This window comes from Danio aesculapii, chromosome 2 (assembly GCF_903798145.1).
Source record: "Danio aesculapii chromosome 2, fDanAes4.1, whole genome shotgun sequence".
NCBI lineage: Eukaryota > Metazoa > Chordata > Actinopteri > Cypriniformes > Danionidae > Danio > Danio aesculapii.
The window spans coordinates 49,070,179-49,097,919 of record NC_079436.1 but is presented as its reverse complement, the minus strand read 5'-3'; the positions used below and the strand labels follow the sequence as shown (position 1 = coordinate 49,097,919).

The 27,741-nt window shown below is 39.8% G+C and overlaps 1 protein-coding gene across 1 annotated transcript; it reads left to right on the top strand.

Annotated features, from left to right (window-relative positions):
- The first annotated feature begins 22 nt into the window (after window positions 1-22).
- Window positions 23-25,977, top strand: LOC130238607 (uncharacterized). Its single transcript, XM_056469677.1, has 3 exons — window positions 23-496; window positions 14,122-19,583; window positions 20,181-25,977. Exons 1-3 carry the CDS (start codon window positions 138-140, stop codon window positions 20,213-20,215), a joined length of 5,856 nt encoding a protein of 1,951 aa, XP_056325652.1. The 5' UTR covers window positions 23-137; the 3' UTR covers window positions 20,216-25,977.
- The last annotated feature ends 1,764 nt before the right edge of the window (window positions 25,978-27,741 follow it).

The following is a 27,741-nucleotide window of genomic DNA, read 5'->3' as shown; positions in this document are numbered from 1 at the left end:
ATTCTCCAGTGATGGCCTCTGCTGAGCAGCTGTGTCCCCGCCTGCTGCACCAGCACTGCCCATAGGCACACACACACACGCATTTACACACGCCTTTGGGCTCCCTTTCCAACTCCGTCCACACACATACACACATCATGTACAGTGTGGAGGACCTGCTGATCTCTCATGGATATAAACTGCCCAGGAGCGGCCCTGCCTCCTCCTCTTCCTCTGCGCCTTATGACAATCGAAACAACGAATGTCGCCGTGAGAACGTCGTAGAGAACCGGCCTGCCGCTGCTGGTGGTGGCGGGACGCTCAACGGATTTGGGACGACGGAAGGGGGAGCCGAAGGGAGCACTGGGGTGTACAGGCCAGCACCAGTCAAGTCTTATCCTGAGAACAACAATAATATCAATGAGGGCCATGAAAGGATTCAGCGCAGATTGGAGGTTCCTGTCGCTTTCCTCGGTGACCTGCAACCTCTGGGTGACTCTCTAGCGACTGACAGTGGGTAAGTGTGCACAATAGAGTTGGAAAATTGTATGTTTCGTTTATATGGTCACTGTAAAAATACTGGGTTCTACACAATTCCTTCATGTTGTCCCAACACAAATCGATTAAGTTAACTTACTTGATTTTACAAGATTCAAGTGGATTGAACATAAAACAATTAAGTTGTCCTAAAACAAAACTAAGAATTGTGTTGGGCCAACTCTTATTAAATATATAGTTTAAACAAGCAGCAATGTCAAATTTGACCCTTATGTCCTTAGATTTCTTGATGTGGAAAATTAATCTTTGCAGGTTACAGTCTGCGTGAACAGGAAGTTGCTGAGACTTTTATTTCAGCATGTTGATGTACTTCTGACTAAAATAAAATATTTTGTACACACACACACACACACAAAATCATTGGATTTACTCAATTCCTAAGGTAAGTGGTTGTAAACAATTTATATTGGCTGAATTTAAACAATTAACGAATTAAACTTAGTAATGTGGGGCGGCATGGAGGTTCAGTAGTTAGCACTGTCGTCTCACTGCAAGAAGGTCGCTGGTTTGAGTCCAAGCTGAACCAGTTGGCATTTCTGTGTGGAGTTTGCATCTTCTCCCAGTGTTGGCGTGGGTTTCCTCAGGGTGCTTCGGTTTCCCCCAGAGTCCAAAGACATGCGGTTTAGGTGAATTGGATGAACTAAATTGGCTGTAGTGTATGAATGTGTGTAAATTAGAGGTGTTTCCCAGGACTGGGTTGTGGCTGGAAGGGCATCCACTGTGTAAAACATTTGCTGGAATAGTTAGTGGTTCTCCAAGTCTGAGGCCATGGTGCTCCACCGGAAAAAAAGTGTTTTGCCATCTCCAGTTTGGAGGAAAGTCCTTACCCCGGGTGGAGGAATGAGGGAAGGCTGGAACGTGAGATTGACTGACGGTCTGGTGCAGCGGCAGCAGTAATGCAGTCAATGTACCAGTTCATTGTGGTACAGGAGGAGCTGAGCCAAAGGCAAAGCTCTCGATTTACCGGTCAATCTACGTTCCTACTCTCACCTTTGGTCATGAGATTTTGGTCATGACCAAAAGGACAGGATCTCAGATACAAGCGGCCGAAATGAGTTTCCTTCGCAGAGTGGCAGGGTGCACCCTTATGGATAGGGTGAGGAGCTCTGTTGCCTGGGAGGAGCTCAGAGTAAAGCCACTGCTCCTCCACATCGAGAGAAGTCAGCTGAGGTGGCTCAGGCATCTGTTTCAGATGACCCCTGGATGCCTGCCTAGGGAGGTGTTCCAGGCATGTCCCACCAAGAGGAGACCTTGGGGAAGACCCAGGACACGCTGGAGAGACTAAGGCCCAATCATAATTCTATTTTTGAACCCCTACCCTTGGCCCTTACAACCGAGGGTTAAGGGGAAGGGCTTCAAAATTTACCCCTAAGAATTGGGACAGCACTACAGCACCTGCACACATCATCATATGACATTGCGATCTCATGCTTCATGTTAGATCAGACGATCACGACTGCTGTAGTTAATCCAGTTGTGCTATTTTTTGGTATGTATCTTCAGGAAATCACTGAAGGCAATGATATCATGTTATCATGAGGATATAATGTGGCAATAAGATCGTAATGTACTGTGTATTTACACAGTGGCCATATTTATCAATGTAAACACACAAACACAACATTAACATTATAGCAGATACTGTAAAAAGCTCATTCCCAGCCACTAGACATTACTGACAGGGTTTTCCAGTGTCATTGAGTGACAGAATGTTGTGGGACTGCTGTACAGAAGTTATTAATAGATAATATCGATCGCGAAATTTAGCGTTTTTTTTTTAAAAGCTTGATGGTAAAACATGAACGCAGTTATGAATATATTACAACCTGTTTGTTTGTCGTAAAAATTCGTAATAATGACAAAAAATACTAATTTGTGGATCTCCTTACTTCCGGGTTCAGCAATACTGCCGCTGTGGCTGGTGTATTCTGGGAAATTTTCTTACCCCTTGGTTTCGAGTAAGGTCCTGAAAAGTCTTTGTTTGAAGGGGTATTCACCCCTTCCCCTTAGCCCTACGCCTTCAAGCTAAAGAGAATTAGGACACCCCTACCCCTTGGCGTGCACGCGCAAAATGAGGGGTAGGGGTAAGTGGAAGAGTTAAGGGGTAGAATTGTGATTTGGCCTATGTCTCCCGGCTGGTCTGGGAACGCCTCGGGATCCCCCCGAAGGAGCTGGAGGAAGTGTCTGGGGAGAGGGAAGTCTGGGGTTCTCTTCTAAGTGTGCTGCCCCCGCGACCCGGCCCCAGAAATGTGGTTGAAAATGCATGAATGAATGTAATCCAGTAATGCGATCAATGAACCAGTCCGTTGTGGTAAAGAAGGAGCTGAGCCAAAACACAAAGCTCTTAATTTACTGGTCAATCTACGTTCCTACTCTCACCTAAGGTCATTAGCTTTGGGTCATGACCGAAAAGACAAGATCTCGGATACAAGCGGCCGAAATGAGTTTCCTTTGGAGGGTGGCAGGGCGCACCCTTATAAATAAGGTGAGGAACTAGGTCACCCAAGAGGAGCTCGGAGTAGAGCCGCTGCTCCTCCACATCGAGAGAAGTCAGCTGAGGTGGCTCGGGCATCTGTTTCGGATGCCTCCTGAACGCCTGCCTAGGGAGGTGTTCCAGGCATGTCCCACTGAGAGAAGGCCTCGGGGAAGACCCAGGACACGCTGGAGGGACTATGTCTCTTGGCTGGCCTGGGAACACCTCGAGATCCCCCGGGAGGAGCTGGAGGAAGTGTCTGGGGAGAGGGAAGTCTAGGATTCTCTCCTAAGACAGCTGGCCCCGCGACCCGGCCCCAGAAAAGCGGTTGAAAATGAATGAATGAATGAATGAATGAATAGTTGGTGGTTCATTCTGCTGTGGTGACCTTTGATAAATAAAGCACTCAGCCGAAGAAAATGAATGAATGAATGAATGAATGTGGTAATGTTCAAAATAATTTGTTTGTTTAAATGCTGCAGCCCATATAAATGGTTTTTTAACCACTTACCTTAAACAGTTTTAGTAAATTAAATGAATATTTTTTTCTCAGTATAATAGTCTTAGTTAATGATTTGTTATTAGCTTGAATTATTACTTAATATAAAGTGTTACCATCATATTTGGTTTATAAACACTTTTAGCGTTATTATCTAATGATAACAATACTTAGCTTTATTTGGCACACTGAAAAAAAAGAATCATTGGATTTACTAAAATAGGTAAGTGTTTGCAAACAATTTATATGGGCAGAATTTAAACAGACGAATTAAGTTGAACATTACTAAATTTAATTTGCTAATTTATTTAAATTCAGCCCATATACATTGTTTGCAAACACTTACCTTAAAAAATTTTGAGTAAATCCAATGAATCATATTTTATCACATGTACTCAATATTTTGTTTCAGTCGGAAGTACATCAACATGCTGAAATAAGTCTCAGCAACTGCCGGTTCATGCAGACTTTAACCTGCAAAGATTAATTGTCCACATCAAGCAATCTAAGTACAAAAGGGTCAAATTTGACATTTAAAATAAAAAAAAATTGTAAATCCAATGAATAATTTTTTCAGTGAAAGGGTGGGGATTTCCTTTTGCGCTTAATTTCTTCATAGCAAACTAATGGCTAGAGGGGCGTGGTTATGAATATTTTTACTGAAGCCGTCAAACTGACGTCAGCAGAGGAAGACTGCGACTCCAAACGCTTAAGCAAATGGTCAGACTTACATTAGAGATTACTGAAACAAACTTTTTTTTTTCTTCAGTGGATTAACTTGCATGGATTAATTGTTCACCTTAAGAATTTCTTTATTTGTTTATTTTTTTTATTTGGCATGGACAGTGTATCTTATTAATTAGAACTGCTGCAAATGCACCAGAATTATATAATTGAAAACATTTTCATCCATTGTCCCTAGACAGATGTTAAAATTGTCAACATAAAAAACAAATAAAAAATTATACAATCAATCAAGCATAGTTAAGAAGCACTAAACTAGACATAGTGATGCAGATCTTAATAAAAATGTATATGTACAAAATAAACTAAAAACACCAACATTATGTAATAGAGATAAGAATAGTTAAAACATATTTAATCAACAAATCATTAAGATGGCATGTGGTAACATGCTGGGTAGGTTCATGCTTATACAAATGATGACATGTCTGCTGTTCTATAAACCAAATATTTAAATGTTTTTTGAACATATAAATAGAGGTTATTTATGTGCTCTAGTATAATAAACACAACATTTTGATGTTATGCTGACTTTAAAGTGCCAATAAATGCTGTTGTCAATACCTGGATTTTAAAAAAAGTTAATGTGGTTATTGAATGTGGTTGTGACTCCAATATTTTAGTGAATTATGTCTGTACAGAATGCGAGAAAGTAGTAATAGGTAAACTGATAATTGAAATTAGCTGCAGTGTGCACATAGCAAGTAAATGCCCACCAAGCAATTTTGTGTTTAAAGACATCTGATAGGGGCGGCACGGTGGCTCAGTGGTTAGTACTGTCACCTCACAGCAAGAAGGTCACTGGTTCGTGTCCCAGCTGGGCCAGTTGGCATTTCTGTGTGGAGTTTTGCATGTTTTCCCCGTGGTGGCATCGGTGTCCCCCGGGTGCTCCGGTTTACCCTGCAGTCCAAAGATGTGCTGTAGGTGAATTGAATAAGCTAAATTGGCCGTAGTGTATAAGTGTCTGTGTGTGTGAATGAGAATGTATGAGTGTTTCCCAGTACTGGGTTGCAACTGGAAGGGCATCCGCTGCGTAAAACATATGCCAAAATAGTTGGTGGTTCACCTCTGAAATAGAGACTAAGACGAAGAAAAATGAATGAATGAATGAATAAATGAGACGTCTGATGGACATCCAAATATAGACGCCTTGACTTAAATAAGGCTAAATTTGAGCTGTCAACGAAAATTTAATAGACAGATTTGCAGTCATTAATCCTGACTGTTTGATGACTAGTCAATTTTTGAACTATTTTTAGACATCCTTTAGATGTCTTTTAAACACAAAACCGCATTTATTATACAGTTTTATTTATGTAATATTATCTTATACGCAATATGAAATGCAGCAGTTTGTAAATGTAAAAGGTCTACAAAGTTTTACAAATCAAACTGCATGATAAAGTCATTTACTCTTGAAAAAAGAATTGATTCTGAGCCACAGAAAAGTGAGTCGTCAGGAATTCTAGTTAATCTCTGTATCCGAAATCTGTAGCCCTGCAACACATTTGCATAATTCTGGCCAATTGTTTTTTATTGGATGCTTGCGAACAATATTTTCCATGGCATTGTAGGACTGTCATGAAAGAATGATTTTAACCCTTTCAGCCGCACGATCACACTGGTGTGATCAGCCTCAGCTGAACACTGAAGCGTACGATCACACTGGTGTGATTAGAACATTCAGAGTGCACGTCATCAGCAGCTAAAATTTAAATCTGATGGCACGCGCTGAGGCACGGAAGTGTTTGTCCTAAATTACAAATCATCTGTGCTTTCAAACACACATATACAAGCAAAACATACTATTTATAGTTTGTAAAATGCACGTGGATATCTATGGAGACGGCAATAATAATTATTTTTCAATATATCTGTATACATTGTTTATGTCACAAGAATATTTTCTCTGTTGCTTACCTTCATGTATTTCGGAAGGAAATTGTGAATAAATATGATGTAAATCCAGCAGCTCGTATCTCGACTCCAATTGTTGCTAAAAGAGGATACAGCAGCGATCAGAAGTTAATGAGAAGTATTTATATTATCTATTAAATTACACATTAAATGTATTTTATTAGGGTCTACCTCAACCCTAAACCCAACTCTCACAGTAATGTAAAAATATTATTTGTTGTACAGTGTCACAAAAATTATACTATATTGACGTGAGTATCCTCAGCTGTATCCCATATTGACTTCACCACGCTGCAGGAGATACAGCTGAGGATACTCACGTCACTATAATAAGCATAATTTATGTGACACTGTACAACAAATACTATTTTTACATTACCGTGAGGGTTGAGGTAGGAGTAGACACTGATAAAATACAATTATTACGTAATTTAATAAATAATATAAATACTTCTCGTTATCTTTTAGCAACAACAGCAGGGCCCATTACCCATCATAACAAATAATATGATCATTATTAAGCTGTTTAAAAGACAAAATAAATGTTTTATCACCTATTTGACAATCAGGGTATCAGAAATTTCACAATATAATTAGAACAATACTTAATATTTACAGATAAGTGCAAAAAGAACTAAATACGATATATACATAGATCATTAGGGCTGGTGGGTCACGTGATAAACTTGACCCGTCGCCATGAGAACTTTAGGACGCAATGGATTTTTAGTAACGGTCACACACAAAAAAAAAGCCCTCTGCTGGAGTCACTTTAATCCACAGAAAAAAAAGTTTTGTCTTGGTTATCTTTAAACTGTACAGGTTCTTTTTGTACTGATTTTGGTACTAATTGACAATGTGCAGTCGGCGGATTGGTGGTAGTGTGCAAGTAGAATTTGCCTTGTGTGTAAGATTGTCTTGGTTGTTGGATGTAATGTGAAGTAAATTCACACTTTGAATATAAAGCGTTAGCAAACACTTGCAACAACAACACTACCTCGTACTCCGCCATTGTTGTGTGTATTTTGTTTGTGGTTGTTTAATCTACACCTCCCTAAACACATACTATGCATGTGCATGAGGTCATCATTTTCAAAGGCTCCTATTTTCAGGTGGACTTTTCATATACAGAGCATCCGGAAAGTATTCATCGCGCTTCTTTTGTCCCCACATTTTTTTTTATGTTACAGCCTTATTCCAAAATGGATTCAATTCATTTATTTCCTCTCAATTCTACACACAATACCCCATATTGACAATGTGAATTTTTTTTTTAAATTGTTGCATATTTATTAAAAATAAAAAACCTGGAAAATTACACGTACATAAGTATTCACAGTCTTTACTCAATACTTTGTTGATAAACCTTTGGCAGCAATTACAGCCTCAAGCCTTTTTGAATATGATGCCACAAGCTTGGCACACCTGTCTTTGGGAATTTTTGTCCATCCCTCTTTGCGCTACCTTTCAAGCTCTATCAGGTTGGATGAGAAGCGACGGTGTACAGCCATTTTCAAATCTCTCCAGAGATGTTCAATCGGATTTAGCTCTGGGCTCAGGCTGGGACATTCCCAGAGTTGTTGTGAAGCCACTCCATTGATATTTTGCCGGTTTTCTCCGAACGTAACGGCAGGCATTCACTCCAAAAAGTTCAATTTTAGTCTCATCAGACCAGAGAATTGTGTTTCTTATGGTCTGAGAGTCCTTCAGATGCCTTTCGGCAAATTTCAGGTGGGGAGTGGCTTTCGTCTGGCCACTCTACCATACAGGCCTGATTGGTGGATTGCTGTACAGATGGTTGTCCTTCTGTAAGGTTCTCCTCTCTCCACAGAAGAACACTGAAGCTCAGACAGACTGAATATTGGGTTATTGATCACCTCCTTGACTAAGGCCTTTCTCCCCGATCACTCAGCTTAGATGACCGGCCAGCTCTAGCAAAAGTTCTGGTGGTTAAACATCTTCCGCTTACGGATGATGGAGGCCACTGTGCTCATTGGAACTTTCAGAGCAGCAGAACATTTTCTGTAACCTTCCCTAGACTTGATACAATCCTGTCTCTGAGGTCTACAGACAATTCCTTTGTCTTCATGCTTGGTTTGTGCTTTGACATGCACTATCAACCCTGGGACCTTATATAGACAGGTGTATGCCTTTGCAAATCATGTCCAATCAACTGAATTTACCACAGGTGAACTCCAATTGAGCTGCTGAAACATCTCAAGAATGATCAGTGGAAACAGAATGTACCTGAGCTCAGTTTAGAGCTTCACGGCAAAAACTGTGAATACTTCTGTACATGTGATTTTTCGGGTTTTTTATTTTTAATAAATTTGCAACAATGTCAAAAAATCCTTTTTCACATTGTCATTATGGGGTATTGTGTGTAGAATTTTGAGGAAATAAATTAATTTAATCCATTTTGGAATAAGGCTGTAACAAAATCATGGAAAAAGTGCAGCACTACGAATACTTTCCGGATGCACTGTAAATACTGATTTCATTTTCAGTCACAAAAATGCTGTTATCATGTAAAGGAACAGGCAAAACACATAAAAAGTGACCAGATTTTAGCTGCCTTATGACGATTTTTTCTCATTGATTGACTGAAAAAATCATTTTCAGGGTGATTCCACTGATCTTGTTTTTTAATATTAATGTCTTCAAGTTATAATGCGGACTTTTCTATACTAATTGAATTCAGAACAATAATTACTGTGTTAAGGTTATCATTAAAAAAAACTGTTGTTCAAATCCACTTTAACTACATTTCTGATATTATGCACCAGTTCAATCAATGAATTGCTTGACAGGTATACAATTTAATGATACATGCTATTCGGTTTCTGTTTCTTGTCATCTTTTTAGAATTGGAACTTCCAAATTGATGTACGTGATGTGAGTGAATCACTTTTCTGATCCTTTCAAAACAACTTAGCAAATCCTCAGTGTGAATCTTTTGATCATTCTGTTTGAATAATTCAGACAGGTCACTCACGTTCTGAATCGTTTCTTGCTCAGCAAACAGAATACGTCAAACTTGTCAGAAAGATTGCTGGATTAAGTGGATATTTAGCATTCAAAACAAAACCTCAAAGTACCTTCTGGCATTTGGCAGCGGTGAAGTCTTTATTAAGACTGATGCCTGGGTGTGTGTATAGGTAAAGACACTTTTCAAAAACGTATTAGATACAGTATATGTGCTCAATGAAGCAAACACAAACAAAAACACAAACAAAATGAAAAACTGTATTAAATATCCCTCCCACAAGTTATATTAACCCTTTTGCACTGTTCAAATTTACTATCCTTTTGTTATGTTGGGAATGAAAACATCCACTGAATTAAACAGCTGTAAAACTGCATCAGATAAATATTTGTTTATATAATTTTGCATAAATCTGTTAATCAACCTCAGTCCTGATCAAAACTACTAAATGTTTTAAAAACTTACAGGATTTTAACTCTTGAATTGCCAAGTTCACAAATGATGTCACTGATTTGGTGAAAAAAACACACAAAATGGCATATTTCAATATAAGAAGTAATTAGATTTTTTTTCATTTTTTATCACAGTCTTGGACATGTGAAAGATTATTAACAACATTGGCTTTGATGCATTGTTAGATTTTCATTTTTTCTTCCCAATTTACTGTTGGTGGCAGTTTTTGCCCCACTGACTTCCGTTATGACCATTAGATGGTGCATAAATACACAGGGCTCTATTTTAGTGATCTAGACACAAAGTCTAAAGCGCAAGGCGCGAAAGCATTAAGGGCATGTCTGAAAAAAACGCTCTGCGTCACAGCACATGGTCTAACAGGGTTGTGCTTATTCTCCTATGGGTTATGGGTGTGTTTTGAGAATAAACCAATCAGAGTGTCATCTCACATTCCCTTTAAAAGTCAGTTCCATGGCGCATTTGCTATTTACATGGCAGACTTTGTTAGTGTAAAATCTGAACGCTTCACTTTCGAGAAAACAGTTAAACAGAGCATCTGCAGCACGAAGATAAATAACGAGTCTCCTCCAATCGGCCTCTTTACTTTCTCTTTCTCTCTTTCGTGGATAAGGAAACAGTGTTGTACGCTCTCCACTGAAGACGTCATTAGCCTACATATTTAATTTCATTTGTTAAGCGCAAAGATTTGTTTAAACTATTTTTAAATTCGGTTCTAATTTCCATTTATATCCAAACACACATGCTATGCCCCATATGGTCCAAAACCTGACAGGTGGACAAATCTAAGCTTGTTTTTAATAAAACAATTATAAGTATGCATACAATAAATAATACTGCTAATAATAATAACATTATACAAAAGCAAATCGTCATGAATAAACAAAAAAGCCCCCGAGATGAAGGGATGGAGGCAGTGGTGTTTATATTTATGTAGAAAATAGTAATTTTTGTAATATTTTAATTCTTTAATTCTTTTTATGTAAAGATATTTGCATATTGCTGTACATCCTGTGTATTTTAAGCAATGTGTAAGTAAGGCGCACATCTTAGCATGCTCTGTGCTGGACTTTAGACCTGATTTCAGCTCCTTTTAGTTCCTCAAAAAGCAACGTGCCAACAATGTACCTTAACACACCTCTTTTCAAGACCGGACCACCCATAAGTCCACAAAGTGATGCAAATAGATTTGCTATTTAAACAACGTGGCGCAAAATGGGAAAATTAGCGTTGCGCTGGTCTGAAAATAGCAACACGTTACGGCAAACACGTCATGCGCCTTTTTGCGCCAGGTGTATGAAAGGGCCCACAGCCTTTGTTTTTGTTTACTCAGTGTAGTTCTGACAGCTGAGATGCATATTTTGATTTTCACAGTCACATAAAGGTAGGTGCGCAAAGGTCACTCTCACACACATAGACACACAATAATTTGCTGTTATACTCCATATAAAATCCATAAACTAGGCTTTTTTTTTTGCACAGGCCTATTTAAAGGGTTAGTGGTGCCAACTGATGATCAACAGTAAATTTGAACTCTTTCCAACAAGGAAAACCACCAACAATCAGAAATGCATGATTATATGGTGTCATGATTTTGCAATCAAAAAAATGTGGTTATAATGGAAGTCAATGGGACAAAAACAGCTACCAACAGTAAATTAGAGAGAAAAAACTAACAATCAATGAAAAACAATGCATCATTGTTTGCAAATGCATCTTGATGTTGTTTCACATGTCCAAGACTTTGACAAAAGGTTAAACAAAATCCAGTCCACAATTACTTTTTATATTGAAAATATGTCATTTTGTGTGTTTTTTTCAGCAAATCAGTGACATCGCTTATGGATTTGGTAATTAAAGAGTTAAAATCTTGTAATTTTCTATGCAATTTAGTATTTTTGATCAGGACTGAGGTTGATTAACAGATTTCTGCAGAAAAATTCTAATTTTATCGAACAAAAGGGTGGCAAATTTGAGTGTATCAGTCACGACGTTTACATGGACACTAATAATTCGATTATAATGCGATTAAGACAATACTCTGATTAAGAGTTAACCATGTAAACAGCAATTTTTGATTAATTTAATCCAATTAAGATCATAATCGAACTAAAGAGAAATCGAATTAAGACATGTGGCGTATTCCGATTTTAGTTGCATTTTTGAAGTGCAGTACAGACATGTAAACGCCTTAATCAAACTATTACCATCATGTAGGAGGTTTTTTTTGTGACAGGACAGTCCACACACACACACGCACACGGCTGTTTGACACTCTCTGTACCTACCGAGTCAGTGCAGACCACAGACACCTGCATTGTGAAATGCGGAGGGTTTTTTGTCTTCCATTTAGTGTGCACTATCAACTTCTGTTAAAACTACACTATTCCAGCTGTTCATGATTGCATTCAATATCTAGTTTGTCACAGGGGGCATGCATGAAATGTTCCCGAATGAAAGTGAAAGTGCCAAACTGCTGTTAAAGTCGACAAATTAAAAAAGAAACACCCGAAATTACATGAAACTCTGGAGGAAATGCAGATAGCGTGGTGATGCAACGACGTTATGTGCTATAACATGTAAAACGGGATCATGAAAGGAAAATTCAAAAAGCAACTCATGTAAAAGCTTTAATCATATTATTGTCTTAATTAGATTAAGGCAAATAATTTGAATACTGATTTCTATGCAAACGTAGTCATTGAGTTCTTTAATAATTTCAAACCATTTTCTTAAAATATGTGTCAAAATAAGATTTGTCATCAAAACTCATTCTGCTAGCTGAAAGTTATGGCCAAATTAGGACTCAAAATCACCCCAGAGTGGATGAAAACATCCTTAACAGTACATAAGGCTTAAAAAGTTATATCATTGGTGGTAGAAATAATGTTTGAGATATACAATATTTACCTGTAAGTTACAAAAAAGGCCTATTACAAATCAAAACACAACGTTTCTTTGAGGGTTATTGATTAATAGAATATATATTTGTTTTTTCAATGTATTAAACATGTTATTAGTTTGTATGTGCAGTCTATGAAACTTAAACAGTGTTGTGATGACCTTAACCAGTGCTTGCAGTGATTATAGGTGATGTTCATTCAGATCCTCTTAAATTTGTGTAGTTCATCACAATACCAACTGTGACACATGTCCACATATGTTTTGAGGGTGTTGTGCCATATGTGTGCTGCTGTCGGATCTGTGTGAGATTTTAATGGAAAAATCAAATGTTAAGGACAGCTTTGTACCAACAAATCTTGAACTCTAAACGGTCAGTCTAATACAATCCAATTAAAACAGACTTGATTCATATTTCAAAGCGAAGTCCTATCCATTGCACCATGATTTTATCACAGAAATTTGGGCACTCTGACAACGTTGATGTATTGTAACCTGAAAGGAAGCAGCCATGTGAATGTAATCACATACAGTAGCTTGCCTTGAGGTGCTTTTTAAATGACAATAAATGAACAACAGGCAATATGATTCCTTTTTTCATGAAATCAGTATAGGCTGACCTACAGTAATGTTTTTTTTCAATAGCCTGTTGTGTCCCTGTATATTTATATTTACCCAGAATTGGCATCTAAAATATTTGATTTCTGTTATGTTTTCAATATGTTATTACTAGGCCCACACGAAATCTGCGCACGTAGAATAACACAGATTTTCTGCTCATTTCCGCAGATTTTTCGCCCATCATTAATTCTGTTTATTTACTTGAGTATATGTGTGTAAATCTATATTTATTCAGTTTTTAAATTAATTACAGTTCTATTTTTGACTAATATGAAAATGTTCATCTGATTTATGTACAATGCAGTTTGTACAGTAATATTTTCTGTCTTTTAGTAGATATATTAAATGAGAGACTTGTTTGTTTACCAAATAAAGTGAATCTAATTGGATTTGCATTTTAAACATTAAATAAAAGTTAAAAAGTTTGTACTTTTTATTCTAATATTAAGGTTTTAGTTATGATACTCCCAAAATAATTCAGCAGAAATCCTCAGATTTTTACCAAAATTCTCAGCAGAAATGGCAAAAAACGTCCGCAGATACCGTCTGGCCCTAGTTATTAGCATGTCCTTCAAAATCGTCAACAACAACACTGCTATTTTATAATGCAGCAACTATAGATTAGCTAATTGATTATTAAATTGTGTTATTTATGTTACTGATTATTACTGGTTATATAAAAATGCTTTTAAAAAGTTACATTTGTTAAAAGGTTGACTATTCTGATTTCAAAATTCCCTGCACTATGCCATTTGTCTGTCTAACATAAAGGAACTGTTTAAATGTATTTTTATTCAGTTTTATGACCTAATCTGTTTGTAACAATAATATAAATAAAATTTTGTAATAACTTAATTTTACTATGGAAAAAAAATCGAACTTTAAAAGCAAATGTGGCAGAATAAAAAAATAATTTATTGCAGCTTTTGAAAAGGTACCAAAAGTTCATCAAAGATTTGTCTCTGTTGCTAGGTTCTACGATGCACCCAGCCTGACATTCTCTGAACATCCAGATGAGCGGGATATTTCATTTTGGAGAAGGAGGGGACAGGATTTCAGTGCTCTTTTGGACTATGCTGATCCCAGGGAGCTCAGAGTGTCTGGGGGATTGTGGCGAGGTCCAGTATTAGCTGTTGAGGAGCTGAGAGGTGAGAGGCCACTGGCACGCTGGGAGGAAGGCCCATGGATACGAGAACCAATAGACTCAGGCCCAGAGACTCTGCGTGTGACTGGAGAGAGAAAATGCCAGAGTCTAGGCACAGAGGAATGGCGGCCTGCAGTGGGCCTGGGTCGGCAGCTGTCAGATGGGGAGGCTGAACATTGGTCTCTGGAACAGCAACACCGTCTGCGACCAGCAGAGGGCAATGTGTCAGCCACAGTGCGTGCCAAGTCCCAGTCACTCCCTCGAGTCCTTTCACCTGAGGATCCTCACTATGGAGAACTGCCTCAGACTGGTGCCCCAAATCAGCCCCCTACACAAAGAAGTAACAGCTCTGCTCCATATGGTCGATTCCACGGTGAATGGCCTGCAGGGGAAAGGTGGAGTGGTCAGACACAAAGTCACGGTCCTTCTGCAGTTGTACCAAAGCCACGGTTCAGCCGCCCCGTCAAGCCCCCATCTTATGAGACTCACCAGCAAAACAGGGGAAGCTGGGAAACGTTGTCTTCTGAACCTGTGTCCAAACCCAGAGACCGTGCAGTGTGCTTTACTCAGAGTTTTGAACCACTTAGAGACCGCTCTGGTTGTTATTCTCAGAGTGCAGAGCCTATAAGAGATCGGTCCATTTGCTTTTCTCAGAGTGCAGAACCAATTCGCGACCGCATGATAAGCCACTCTCAAAGTGCTGAACCACTAAGAGACAGATTTATCAGTCATTCACAGAGTGCTGAACTTCTGCGTGATCGTTTTTTCACCCACTCTCATAGTGCAGATCTGTTGAGGGACAGATCCCTTTGTTACTCTCAGAGCTCAGAACTGCTACGAGACCGGTCCATTTGTTACTCCCAAAGTGCAGAGCTTCTGAGACCAGAAGCATATAGAGATCTGTTTTACCATGAACTGACTGGTATGGAGCCTCCTGGTTACATCCCACCCCCCTCCTATAGGAGATTCCTTCCGCCCAGGAGCGGACAGAACTACAGAGCAGATTCTGCTCTTGTCAGATGGAAACGTGAGCCTGTGAGTGCAGAGATGGGCCAGTGGTTTTCCAGGACCTCAGGATTGTCATGGTCAGAGCGGCGTGAAGACAGGAGCATGGCAGTAATTCCAAGAAGGCCTGTGCATCCAGGGCCTGTTGTACCTAGCCGCTCAGGACTCGTACAGTATGTCCCATTTGATGACCCGCGCATCAGGCATGTCTCAGGGGGGCCCTCTGGAAACTCACTCACAGACGCGGACAAGATCCGACACGTCAACAAAGAGCTTCCCTGCGCTGCAAATTTAGGACAATCCACACATGATAGTGCCTTTCTCCCTTCACAGGGACAGAGTCTCAACACGGACACTAACAAACCGGCTCTTACTGAACAGGAGAATTCTAACCGCTGGCACAAAGGGATGAACAAAGGCAGTGAAACTGTAGCACCTGAGCAGAGTTGTGTCAAGTATCCCGCAGCCTTTCAGCCCAGGCCCCTACAACCAATCATTAAAACAGAGAGAAATACAGACCAGCAGGCTAGAACTGACAGAGTCACTGACCAAGTTAAGGTTGAGAGAGTAACAGAGCCGGTCAAAGTGGAGAGAGGTCCTGAACAGACAAGAACAGACCAGGTCAAAGTAACTGAGCAAGTGAAACCAGAACGTGTTACAGACCTGATCAAACTGGATAAACCTACAGATCAGGTAAAGCCAGACAGGTTTACAGACAAACAAATAAAGGTAGAAAGATTAACTGACCAGATACAGATAGACAGGTTCCCAGATCAGGTCAAGGCTGACAGATATACAGATAAACAAATTAAACCAGAAATCAAGGTAGAGAAAGTTCCTGAAAAGCCCATGAAAACAGACAGAATTTCAGACAAGCAAAGTAAAGCTGAAAGACTCTTAGAGAAACACTTGAAGATTGATAGAATTTTAGAAAAACAACTTAAAGCAGATAAACTACTAGAAAAGCAATGCAAACCTGACAAATTTACTGACAAGTTGATCAAGGCTGACAAGCAGGCAAAAGGAGATGGCAGTACAGACCAGATAAAAGTTGAGAAGATTACTGACAAGTCTGGAAAGGCTGACAAATCCATGGATAAAGGTTCATCAGAGAGTGTGTCAACTGTAAAGACAGAACCAGTCCAGGAACCCGAGAAAAAGAGTGTGAAAAAGAAACTTAGTGAGACAATTTTTTGCCTTGTGTCTGTCCCACTTTCACAGTCCAGTTCAAAATCTCGAGATCAAAACAACAATGAAGAGAAAGAACCAGACTCTCCTCCAATTCCTCCTCCTCCTCCACCAAGCTCCTCTAGTGAAAACAGCAACACCCTCGGCTCCCTGCCAAACCAAAGCCTCAAAAGCACATCCACCACCTCCACTGACCTGGAGCTGCAAGCACTCACACTTGGCAGTGGGTCCAGTAGCATAGCCACAAGGAGAAGTCACCGCAGAAGGAACTCACGCTCTAGGATCATCAAGCCAAACCCACATGATGAACTCAGACGGTATTCTGGGGCATGGCCAGGGGACCAGTACCGTGATCAGGAGACCCAAACGAGCCCTGAGCCCACAAAGAGCAATGCAATTCCATGTCCCACCAATACAGAAGCACAAGATGGTCATGTTGCCCCAGAGGTAACAGCTCCTGCTGAGACCGCATTGGTGGCTGCAGGGCCTGCCCCAGGGGCCCTTGGAGCTTCGTCAGCTCCATCGGCTTCATCTGCTCCATCGGTTCCATCTGTTCCACCAACTCCAGGAGCTCCACCAGCTTCAGGAGCTTCAGACCCCAGCACCCCTTATGGGTATCCCATGAAGGGACAGAAAAGCTTAAAACCATCCAGCAACAGTGCTTTTTCACGGACAGGTACCTTCTCCAAGAGCACAGGATCTCACAGACCTCCATTACATCCACCACCACATCCACCACCCCCTCCTCCAACCCAACCTCCATCTCAACCTCCTCCCCCCCCTCCAACACAGCCTCCATCACCACCATCAGATCCAACTGAAGATGCAAAGTCAGCCTTTGGGCCAAACCCTGAAAACTCTGGCCAGTTTTTGCTGAAGCCTGTGTGCAGGCGTCCATGGGATGCCATTGAGGAGCTTGATGCCATCAATAAAGAGGCGCAGGAACAAGCAAGTAAACGTCCCAGCGTGGATCAGTGCATTGAGGATCTTAATGAGGCCTATAAAGATATTATGGAGCTTAGCACTGCCAGCAATAACCTTCCCAATCGTTCCTCCATGCAAATCCCTGACCGTATAAAATCCAGGCTATCTTCAGATCCGCTTGGGATGCCAGCAACCACTCTTCGTCCAAGCTTGGTACCTGGAGGTGACCCAGAATACCGGGAGGTGAAGAGTGCCTTTTCCCGGCCATCAACTGGGAAGAGTGTGAGCTTCAGCAAACAACTGAGAGAGGAAATTTGTCCTGCTCCTCCCCCACCAGAACCAGGCTTCAGAGATTACAAAACCGTCATGTCCCAGATAACCCAGCGCAAAGCCTGCAGATCAGTGAAGCTGGACATCCCAACCCCCAAAGAGACCCAAAGAGATGATGATTTGACTCTACAAACCTCCTCCACCTCTTCCATGTCAGCTGAGGTCCCATGGGGAGAGAGACAGCCCATGCAAGATGCCTCCACTTTAACCAGCCCCCCAGATTACGAGCACATCTGTCAAACTCTCCAAATGGCCCGTGAATCTGGGGCTGTTAGCCGTGCTTCTGTCAAATCCAAACCTGGAAGTGCCATGAGCATTGAAACCCCTCAACATGTACCTATACCTGGAAGACCTCCAGTAGATTCTGAGCAGCCATGTTGTTCATCAGCATTAGAAGTGAGACAGGAGCCAGTCTCAATATTCAGGGAGGAAAGAAGCTCAGGCTTTAGAAGGGTAACAAGCAACTCTAATAGGTTCCTTAGTAACAGGGGTGTGCTCTGTAGCCTTGCAACTGGAAAGCCGGTTGGTGATAAAGCAGGTTTAGAGGCAAACCCAGAGGTACCTGCTGACTGGCAAATGCAGCTTTTATTAGCCGAAAAGCATATTGCTACTCTGATAACAGGAGAGGGGACAGAAGAAGACCTTGATGAGTCAAACAAGGTTATAGGTGATAAAGACGTTTTTGCTAGTGAGCCAGTTGAGAAAGAAGTGATTAACATTTTTGCCTCTGATATTAAGGACGATTCTGAAAGTGCTGGGCAGAAATGTTTAGAAATAAAAGAGACAGAAGCAGAGCAAAAAGAGACACCTGAAAGCCAACAAACTGAAGTGAGAGAAACATTGAGAGAGGAGGACACTTCTAGGGAAAAGATGCAATCGGAACAAGAGAAATGTGAGCAGAATGACCCTGTTACTGAAGGAACTGATCAAAAGAGTGATGTGACCTCAGAGGCAATGAAAGAACCAAATGTAATCTTGAGAACAAATAAGGCGGCAATGTGGACTCATTCAGGTTTGGATTCAGAGCACCGTCCTGAATTTCCACCAGAACACCTACCACTTTCTTTGCTACCTTGCACTAATCGTAGACTGTCTCTAGGTTTGGACTGGGAGAAAGGTGGGTGGGAAGGGGAAAGTTTGGGCCAAGGTGGATTCTGGTCCAAAGAGAGGCGGTCTCTTGATGCTGAAAGATGGGGTATTGGTGGGGAGAGCTGGGGTTTAGACAATGATAGGCAGGAAGGCGGTGGTGAAAAGCGGGGGCTGGGGGGTTGGCGAGGGTGTGGTATTGATGGGCAGGGCACAGATGATTCAGACTGGGAGTTGGATAAAAATACTCAAGCCACTGATGGCAAAGAAGCGGATTCAGGTACAAAACAGGAAACACTTGCACAGGGTCTCGGTGAAGAACATTGTAGTCCAGCCTCTAGCACTGACAAAATAGAGCATAAAGAAATTAGTGTTTGTGAAAGAATTGATAAGGGGCAGAGTCGAGTTTCAGATTGCCAGGTTTCAAGTGTTGATAGACGGAGCCGTGGACTTTCCCAAAGAATAGAGGCTCTTTTTACAGCCCCACCCGGGCATGGCTCAAAGGAAAGACTTGCACGCATGAAGGAGGTGGACACTGTTTCACGAATGAGACGCCTTAGCCTCCGTAGCTCAGACTCTTGGGATGGACTGCAGGGGGTCGGAAGGTGGGAAGATTACGAAAGGGAGGGAGAATGCCCCCCTCCTGCCCCAGAGTATTCTTCAAACATCACAAAATTAGAGGATACAGAAGGCAGTACCCTCCCTGCAGTCATCAGTGAACCTAAAGAAACAAAGGAGGACCAGGAAACCCTAAAAGGTGGGAAAATTTTACAGCAACATTTGTGTTTAGCACTCTGTAGATATTATTATTATTAGCATGTGTTTTTTTTATGGTAAAATAGTACAGTCCAGTCTATTTAAGGTTAGTGCTAGTATTGATTCATGTTACGAATTAAACAGACTAATTTTATTAATTGTTGGGAAAAGTACATTCATAAGGGTTTGTCTTGTTTGCAAAAAAACTTGCATTCAAGTCCTGCTTGTCTTTACGCTGGTTTTTAGAGGGAGCTCCACAGTTCAGTTCCCAAGTTGCCCATCAAATGTGATTCAGAGTTTAAGCCAGGGGTGTTCAAACTCGGTCCTGGAGGGCTGGTGTCCTGCAGATTTTAGCTCCAACTTGTCTCAACACATCTGCATGGATGTTTCTAGAAAGCTTATTAAGAGCTTAATTAGCTATCCCAGATGTGTCTGATTGGGGTTGGAACTAAACTTTGCAGGACACCGGCCCTCCAGGACCGAGTGTGGACACCCCTGGTTTAAGCCAATCAAGCATCAACCACTATTATTACTTTACACAAACATTGATTTTAAGTGAATTGATTACATTGTTTTTCTGCTCTGTTGGTAATTTCAGAGTCACAGAAGCCCAGCCAGGTGGAGAGGTCATAGCTGAACCCTAGAGGTCATCCAACTAAGGGCCAGCCTCCAGCACTGTGACCTGGCTGTCTGCAAAATGCCTTCATCCTCATATGCTTTTGAAACACCATCAGACATTGACACACACATACACACACAACATTAGACACAAACACACAGAGCGATGCATCTATCTAATACACATGTCTGTGTGTATAAAAAACATTCACACACAAACTCAGCTGACACACAAATACTCAAAGTCATTGTCATGTATGCAGACGCTCACATGCATTCAGAACACCTTTCAACACCTCACCACACTGAGACATCTGAAATGGCCTTCTACTCCGACAAGAGCATTGTGTATCAACTCCACTCCACGCCCACTCAGTTCCAGCTCTGCTGGCTTTCTAAGTGTTGCTGTTCCACTGCCAGAGGGAGGTTCCCAACAAACCCCACCCCATTCATATGTTAGTCCTCATCTTGCGCCATGTTTCTTAACTCCTTGTTCCTGTCATTTTTCTTTCCCCTGCAATTTTCCATAAAAGTTTGGTTTATTTGATGTTTGTCTGGTGTGTTACTCAGCAACAATGAACGTGTTGTTGTGTTATGAAGAAACTAAAAAAACTACTTGTTGCGATCTTTTTTATAAAATAGACTGTTCAAAAAGTATGACAGAACAATCGATGACGTTTTAAAACCAGCAACAATATCTTATCATGTCCTACCCGTTCCAAATGACCTATCATCTTCAGTGTTCTTTCCTCAAACCATTTCCTTCCTCACATCTTTGTCAAACACCTCAGTCTTCACACTAACCTTCATTATACTAACTCATTCATTTCATCTAGACAGTGTTATCTCTGCGCACCAGTGTTTTGCTAATAGCGCAATACCGCTATTTGTGTAAGTGCTCACAACTTACAATATCATCCCATCAGTATTAGCAAAGCCATATCTCTGTATTCGAGGTCTTGTGCTAGAATTCTTAATTCCTATGACCACATTAGATTTACATTGTCTTTTTGTACCTTAATCACTCTTTATTTATTGAATTAATGTCCGCAGTGCTTTAGTTTCTGACTTCGGGGCCATTCTCACTGAACATGTTTTTTCATTCCAATGTGCTACCTTTCCATGCAAACACGCTCTTAATTGACATGTATTACCGCTATGCTCACATCTCACATCTTTTTTGGCCCCTCACACCACAAGCGCTGTTTTTAGGAACGTAGTGTCAAAACAAAATGAAATTTAACTTTTATGGCCCATTTCCACTGAGAGGTACAGTACGGTACGGTAAGGGTCACCTTTATCAGGCTTGCATTTCCACTGCCAAAAGGGTACCTTTTTAGTGGGTGTGGTGTACGACAAAAAGTTTCAGAGGACGTCATTTTTACTCTGGAAAATGTCACAGTAAAGCCGTACAGGTCGTTCACATATCATATGAGAAGCACTTCTCACAAAACAGATGCTTTATACACGTAAATACTTGAGAATAACTGTTCAATACTAACCTTTCTGTGAACATGATTTAATTATTACTGCAGATCAATGATAAATTGCGAAATAGCCTACTGTAACATCTGCGATTATATGAAATAAACAAATAAATAAATAGCATAAATGAACACATACAGACCCTTACAGTCTTTGATATGTTATCAATTACAGAAAAACTACACACAGGATATATTTAGTCTTTATTTAGGTTAAAAAACAACACGAAATATAGCCCACAGTCAGTGTAAACCTCTCAGATGTGTCTTTAATCTTCAGCAGCACATGTAACATCTTGTTAGAAAGTAATTCCGTCATTCCGAGTTCATAATAGTCCAAAAGGTGATGATAGTAATTAAACATGGCAGTTTGTTCATGTTTTAGGTAGCAGAAAGCATCATTTGCTGCTGTTTTTTCTGGCTTCCCCTTTGTTTTTTCGCGCTTCACACTCACGTTTGTCGATTTCTAAAAGTATTGGGTGTCAGAAGCGCTTCAATGATCACGCGCACATTATTTATATGAGGTCAAGAAGTTTGTTTCTTCTTGGCTTTGTGGCTGTCCATTAAGATGACGAAAGGGTTTTTTTTCAAGCTCGGGTCAACCATGGCTTGTTATTATATGTATATATTATTACAGTGTAATGTCTTGGCTGTGAATTTAAAAATGGCAGTTCCTTTGTTTTCATTCTCCTGCATTTGCGAGTGACGTATCTCTGTAAACCAATAGCGTTTAGCTGCTCATCTAGCTCTGCCTTTTTGTACCCTTTTTTCTGCTAGGTACCCTTTGCAAAGGGTAACCAAAAAGTGGTACAGTATGGTTTGCTTTTAGGTACCTTTTGACAGTGGAAATGGCCATAAAAGCGTACTGAACCGAGCCATACCGTACCATACCACTCAGTGGAAACAGGCCGTTATACGCAGTGCTGCTTATCAATGTCTGTTGCAAAGCATTGGACAAGTTAGAAGATGTTTCAGGCAGGGCAATAGTTTACAGTAGCAAGTTGGCATGTTTTTTATTTGACATTAACTTTTTTTGACTTCCTTTTTATAAAAAACAATTCCTAAATGCTGCATCTCACATATTTAGACCCAAAAACATGTTCTGTGTGAATGGCCTATTAAAGCCAACCTCGTCATAATGCCATGTCCTAACCTGGTGCATTCAACATCCTAAGATTTTTGATTCGTTATTGCAGTTTTTCATATTTCAGTAAAATTTGAATGAAAATAACTGCTTTTGAAAAAAAGAACTATATTTAGCATACAGAAAACAAATGTGGTGGTTCATTCCACTGTGGCAACCCCTGATAAATCAGGCGCTAAGCTAAAGGAAAGGAAGGAAAATCTTTTTTCCAGTAATTTTTCTCAATAGCCCAATGTAGTCAGAAATATTAATGGCTAAAATAAACCTTTTCAAAGCTTTGAGCAATAGAAAGGTGCTATTTATTCTTCTTTTTTTTGAATCAACTGAAGCAATTGCTTAGCAAAATGATTCACTGATACCAAAAGACACTGGCCACCAGTTTCCAATCCTCTTCAGAATACCTTCTTGTTGAAATTGCATCACATACCTGTATCTTTCCCCATGTTCGAGCTTCATCATGCATGACGTTCACCAACCCGTTCATCTTTCATACTATTCGCCCACTAAAACCTCATAAATTGATCAGCCTGTCCATAATCCTAAAACCAGGCCGTCTCTACCCCATTAATTTTGTCCCTCCAGCCTCTGTTGACACCCTGGAACTCTCTTGTCGTTTGTTGGAACATGTGGTCCGCTTGTGGAGTGATTTCAAGGGGTGCGTTTACCCCTCTGTCCAATGTGGTTCTGTTTGAGCAGACATGAATGTTTTGTAAACGCTTTTTAAATTTTGGTATATATAGTTTTTTTTTTACTTTACCAAAACCAGTAAGGCAGTTTTACGAGAACTGTTCGATTAATTCATTCATTTTCTGTCATGTTTATGTGTCACGTGAGCTGTTCTGCTCCAAATCAGGAGTCAGTAGAAGAAGCTCAATGGCTCTGAACTGTTTTCATTTTCTGACAAATCGATCAAAGAAACCGTATCGCTCTTGGTTCAAACCCATAGTGCCCTACAACCAGAACTTTTCAGCACACTGTAACGTATGTCCCTGAGTGTGGAGAGCTTTGTACAGTATCGACAAAAAAAAAAAAAAGAAAAGAAAAAAGTGAGGTATTGCAGGTCAAACGGAGACCTGGGTTGGATGAGCGTTTCAGTATTTGATGTATCAACTTTAAAAGCACCTTGTTAACGTATTTTTATCGGGATTGGATTCAAAGAGAATTTTTAGCTATCAAGTGGCCTTTTTGAAACACACCAGTAACGATAAGCCTAAGGAGTTACTTTGAAACACCACCAAAATGTTTGATATCTCAAGTGTCGAAATGTGCATCATGTTTTGAATGTTTGTCTGATATATCAAATACCTTAAATGATGTTGTGTGACCCAGGTTTCACTTTGAATTAGGGAACTATTTTCAGGCGATGTAGACTTCAAGAAAAAACAGGGTCCAAATGCGAACACAAAGACACACGTTAGCTACTTGTTGCGTGTCTTCACCCTAAACCCCCAGGTAACTTCGGGAAGCAATAAATGCTCACGACGAGTGTTTTCGATGACAAATGTGTACAGATAATTTTAACGGTTAAACGTAGATGGTTGCAAAGTAGAGGACAGCTCTAGAAATGTAATGATTTGGATTAGTTTAGGTGAAAGATACTCTATGGTAATGTGTGATATGTATGGAACAATTTTAGGAAAAACGAAACTTCTGAGATACCATATGCTACGGAATGGAGAGATACTTTCTGACATCTTAATGCATGAAAGCTTGAGCAATATTGTCCAACACTAAAAGCGCTCATTGGCTGTAGAAAATCCGGGAAGCGGTATGTACTTGTGTTTAAAAGTGTCATCTATCCAAATGTCACTATTAGAAAAGCGTTTCAGTTTGCGTGCAAGCGGGATGAAAGAGTGTGCGCGCGTGCATGTGTGTGTTCGCTTGCTTTTTTCCTCATCATAGTGCCGTCCATGCGATTTAACAAAATAATAATGCATTTCACTGAATACTTATTTTTTTTATCATTGGAATTGTTAACCAGTCTGCATTATGTATAAAATAAAAGTATATTTTAAATATTTTAAAAGATATTTTGTATTTAACCATGATAATTAATTTCTCCGCTCTTGGATCAAGTTGGCAGTATTACGTTGCTGTATAGAATGATAAGAAAATTATATAATTTTCTAGCGCTTCAAAACAAAAATAGAGAAAAAAGAGAGAGAACGAGACCTGCAGCATGTCCCATTTTGGCTTCTCGAATTTTAGGGGCTCTCGTTGTAAACATCGAACATGTATTACAGGACTTCTTCTTTTTTTTCTTTGGGAGTTTGTAGTAAATCCTGTAGTAAATTCAAAAGGCTCAAGGTTGATATTTGACGCTTTGTATAGTTATAATGTTCATCCAGTTCGCAAATTTAGTGGATCCATTCACAGCTGCCTAGAAACTTGTTACAGAAAAGTGCATACAACGAGGAAATCGCAACATTAAAAGTGACTTTGTTTGATCTTGATTCCGTTCAAAGCTAAATGTGGCCTTATTTTATTTGAGCATCTGTACGTCTTCCATTCAGAATCATGTACTGTTATCATCATGAGCTTTTTCTACCAAGAAATGAGACATAAATCAATAGGTAAACAGTCTTTAGATCACTCAGCCAAATATTTCTTTCTTTCTTTGCAAGTACGATAAGCTAACGTTCGGATTGAAAGTAAGATGTGTAGCACACTGACAGGATCTGTTCCCTACTTCACTGAAAAAAAGGCCATAACTGTTATATGATTTCAAGCTGTTTTCATGAACTATGTAGCATTTTTGCCATTGTAGCATTCAGAGTGTGTTAAACGTGGGAAAGCCACTGAATCGTACTGTTTTTATTTTCATTTGTAATGGGAGTCGTAATGATAACACTGTCTGTATCTGAAAAACACAAGCTGTTGCATTTTTCATGCCAAGAGTGTCATGGGTTACATTTTTAACGCTTTTTTTAAAAGTCATTGGACATTTCTGGATATCATGGTTCGCATTTGCATACACCCATTTTTTTTTTGGTTCCATGTTTGTAAATGTTTTAGGCATTTGAAATGTAAATATGTGACATAAGGATAAAAAAGAATCAGATTTAATAAACATTTTCTACAATTTAATTGCTGTGTATCTGAATAAGATCTGTATAGCTATGTTTGGAGTTCGTTAATCCTCTTTATTAAGTTTGCATATGTTGAACAAGGCCAAAAGCATGTATTCTAATATAGTTGAATTTATAACTTTTTTAAATAATGTAATTTAATTTCTAATATTGCTCTTCTTAAGTATATCATATTTTTTGTTTGTTTTTTGGAATAATTTCATGGGTTGGAATCTAATTTAAATGACATTTTACATTAAAAAATATATGATAAATGTTTTTTCTTCTCTAGCCTTTAATTGAGAGGAATGGAGTGTTGTACGCTTGAAAATCCTTGCAGAAAATTACTATAAATGCACAATAACAATTGAATGTTGAGTAGATGTGTGTGCACTCACTGGCCACTTTATTAGGTACACCTGTTTAACTGCTCGTTTATGCAAACTTCTTAGCAGCCAATCACATGGCAGCAACTCGGTGCATTTGGGCATGTAGGCATGAGCAAACCGAGCATCAGAATGGGGAGGAAAGGTGATTTAAGTGACTTTGAATATGGCATGGTTGTCGGTGCCAGACGGGCTGGTCTGAGTATTTCATAAAACTGCTGATCTACTGGGATTTTCAGGCACAACCATCTCTAGGGATTACAGAGAATGGTCATAAAAAGAGGAAATATCCAGTGAGTGGCTGTGGGCGGGCGCAAATGCCTTGGGGATGCCAGAGGTCACAGGAGAATGGCCAGACTGGTTCGAGCTGATAGATGGTGTTGTAATGGTGTGGGGGATATTTTCTTGGCACACTTTGGGCCCATTAGTACCAATTGAGCATTGTGTCAACGCCACAGCCTGCCTGAGTATTGTTGCTGACCATGTCCATCCCTTTATGACCACAGTGTACTCATCTTCTGATGGCGACTTCCAGCAAGATAACCTGCCATGTCATAAAATGTGAATCATCTCAGACTGGTTTCTTGGACATGACAATGAGTTCACTGTACTCAGTTGGCCTCCACAGTCACCAGAGCTCAATCCAATAGAGCATCTTTTGCATGAGGTAGACCAGGAGATTCGCATCATGGATGTGCAGCCAAATTTGCGAGAGGGGTCTGGCTGCAGACTCGGTGCAGTGCAATCTGAGCTGCATCCAATGCATTTTAATGGGCTCACCTAACTCCATCCCTAACCCTACCGGCTCACGGTGACGTCACTCGCTCCATTTGAGTGCATTGAGTCTCAAATTGCATCGCTGAGTGATGCAATCTCAGCTTGCATCATCAAGGCTGCATCCAGATACTATTGAAATTTGCAGCAACTGCGTGATGCTGTCATGTCAATATGGACCAAAATCTCTGAGGAATATTTCCAGTGCCTTGTTGAATCTATGCCACTAAGTATTGAGGCAGCTCTAGAGGCAAAAGGGGGTCTGTAACCCAGTACTAGGTGTACCTAATAAAATGCATATATATATATATATATATATATATATATATATATATATATATATATATATATATATATATATATATATATATATATATATATATATATATATATATATATATATATATGTGCATTTTAGTGTCCTTTTAGAAGGTCTTGTGCTGTTTATCATAGCATACATCAGCCAATCAAATAAAAAAGACATATTTCTGTCAAATTTGTTTGCAAAACATATTGAAATAGATTTTCAGGAACATCAGAGATTGAAATGCATAAGAAGCCAGCAGCATTTTTTATAGAAATAAGTAAAAAACAAAATAACAATGCAGTCTGTTATAGAACAATATCCGGGTCCAATTCGCTTCTCATTTCAATTGAGAAAATATTCGTTTTTGGCCACTTTTTT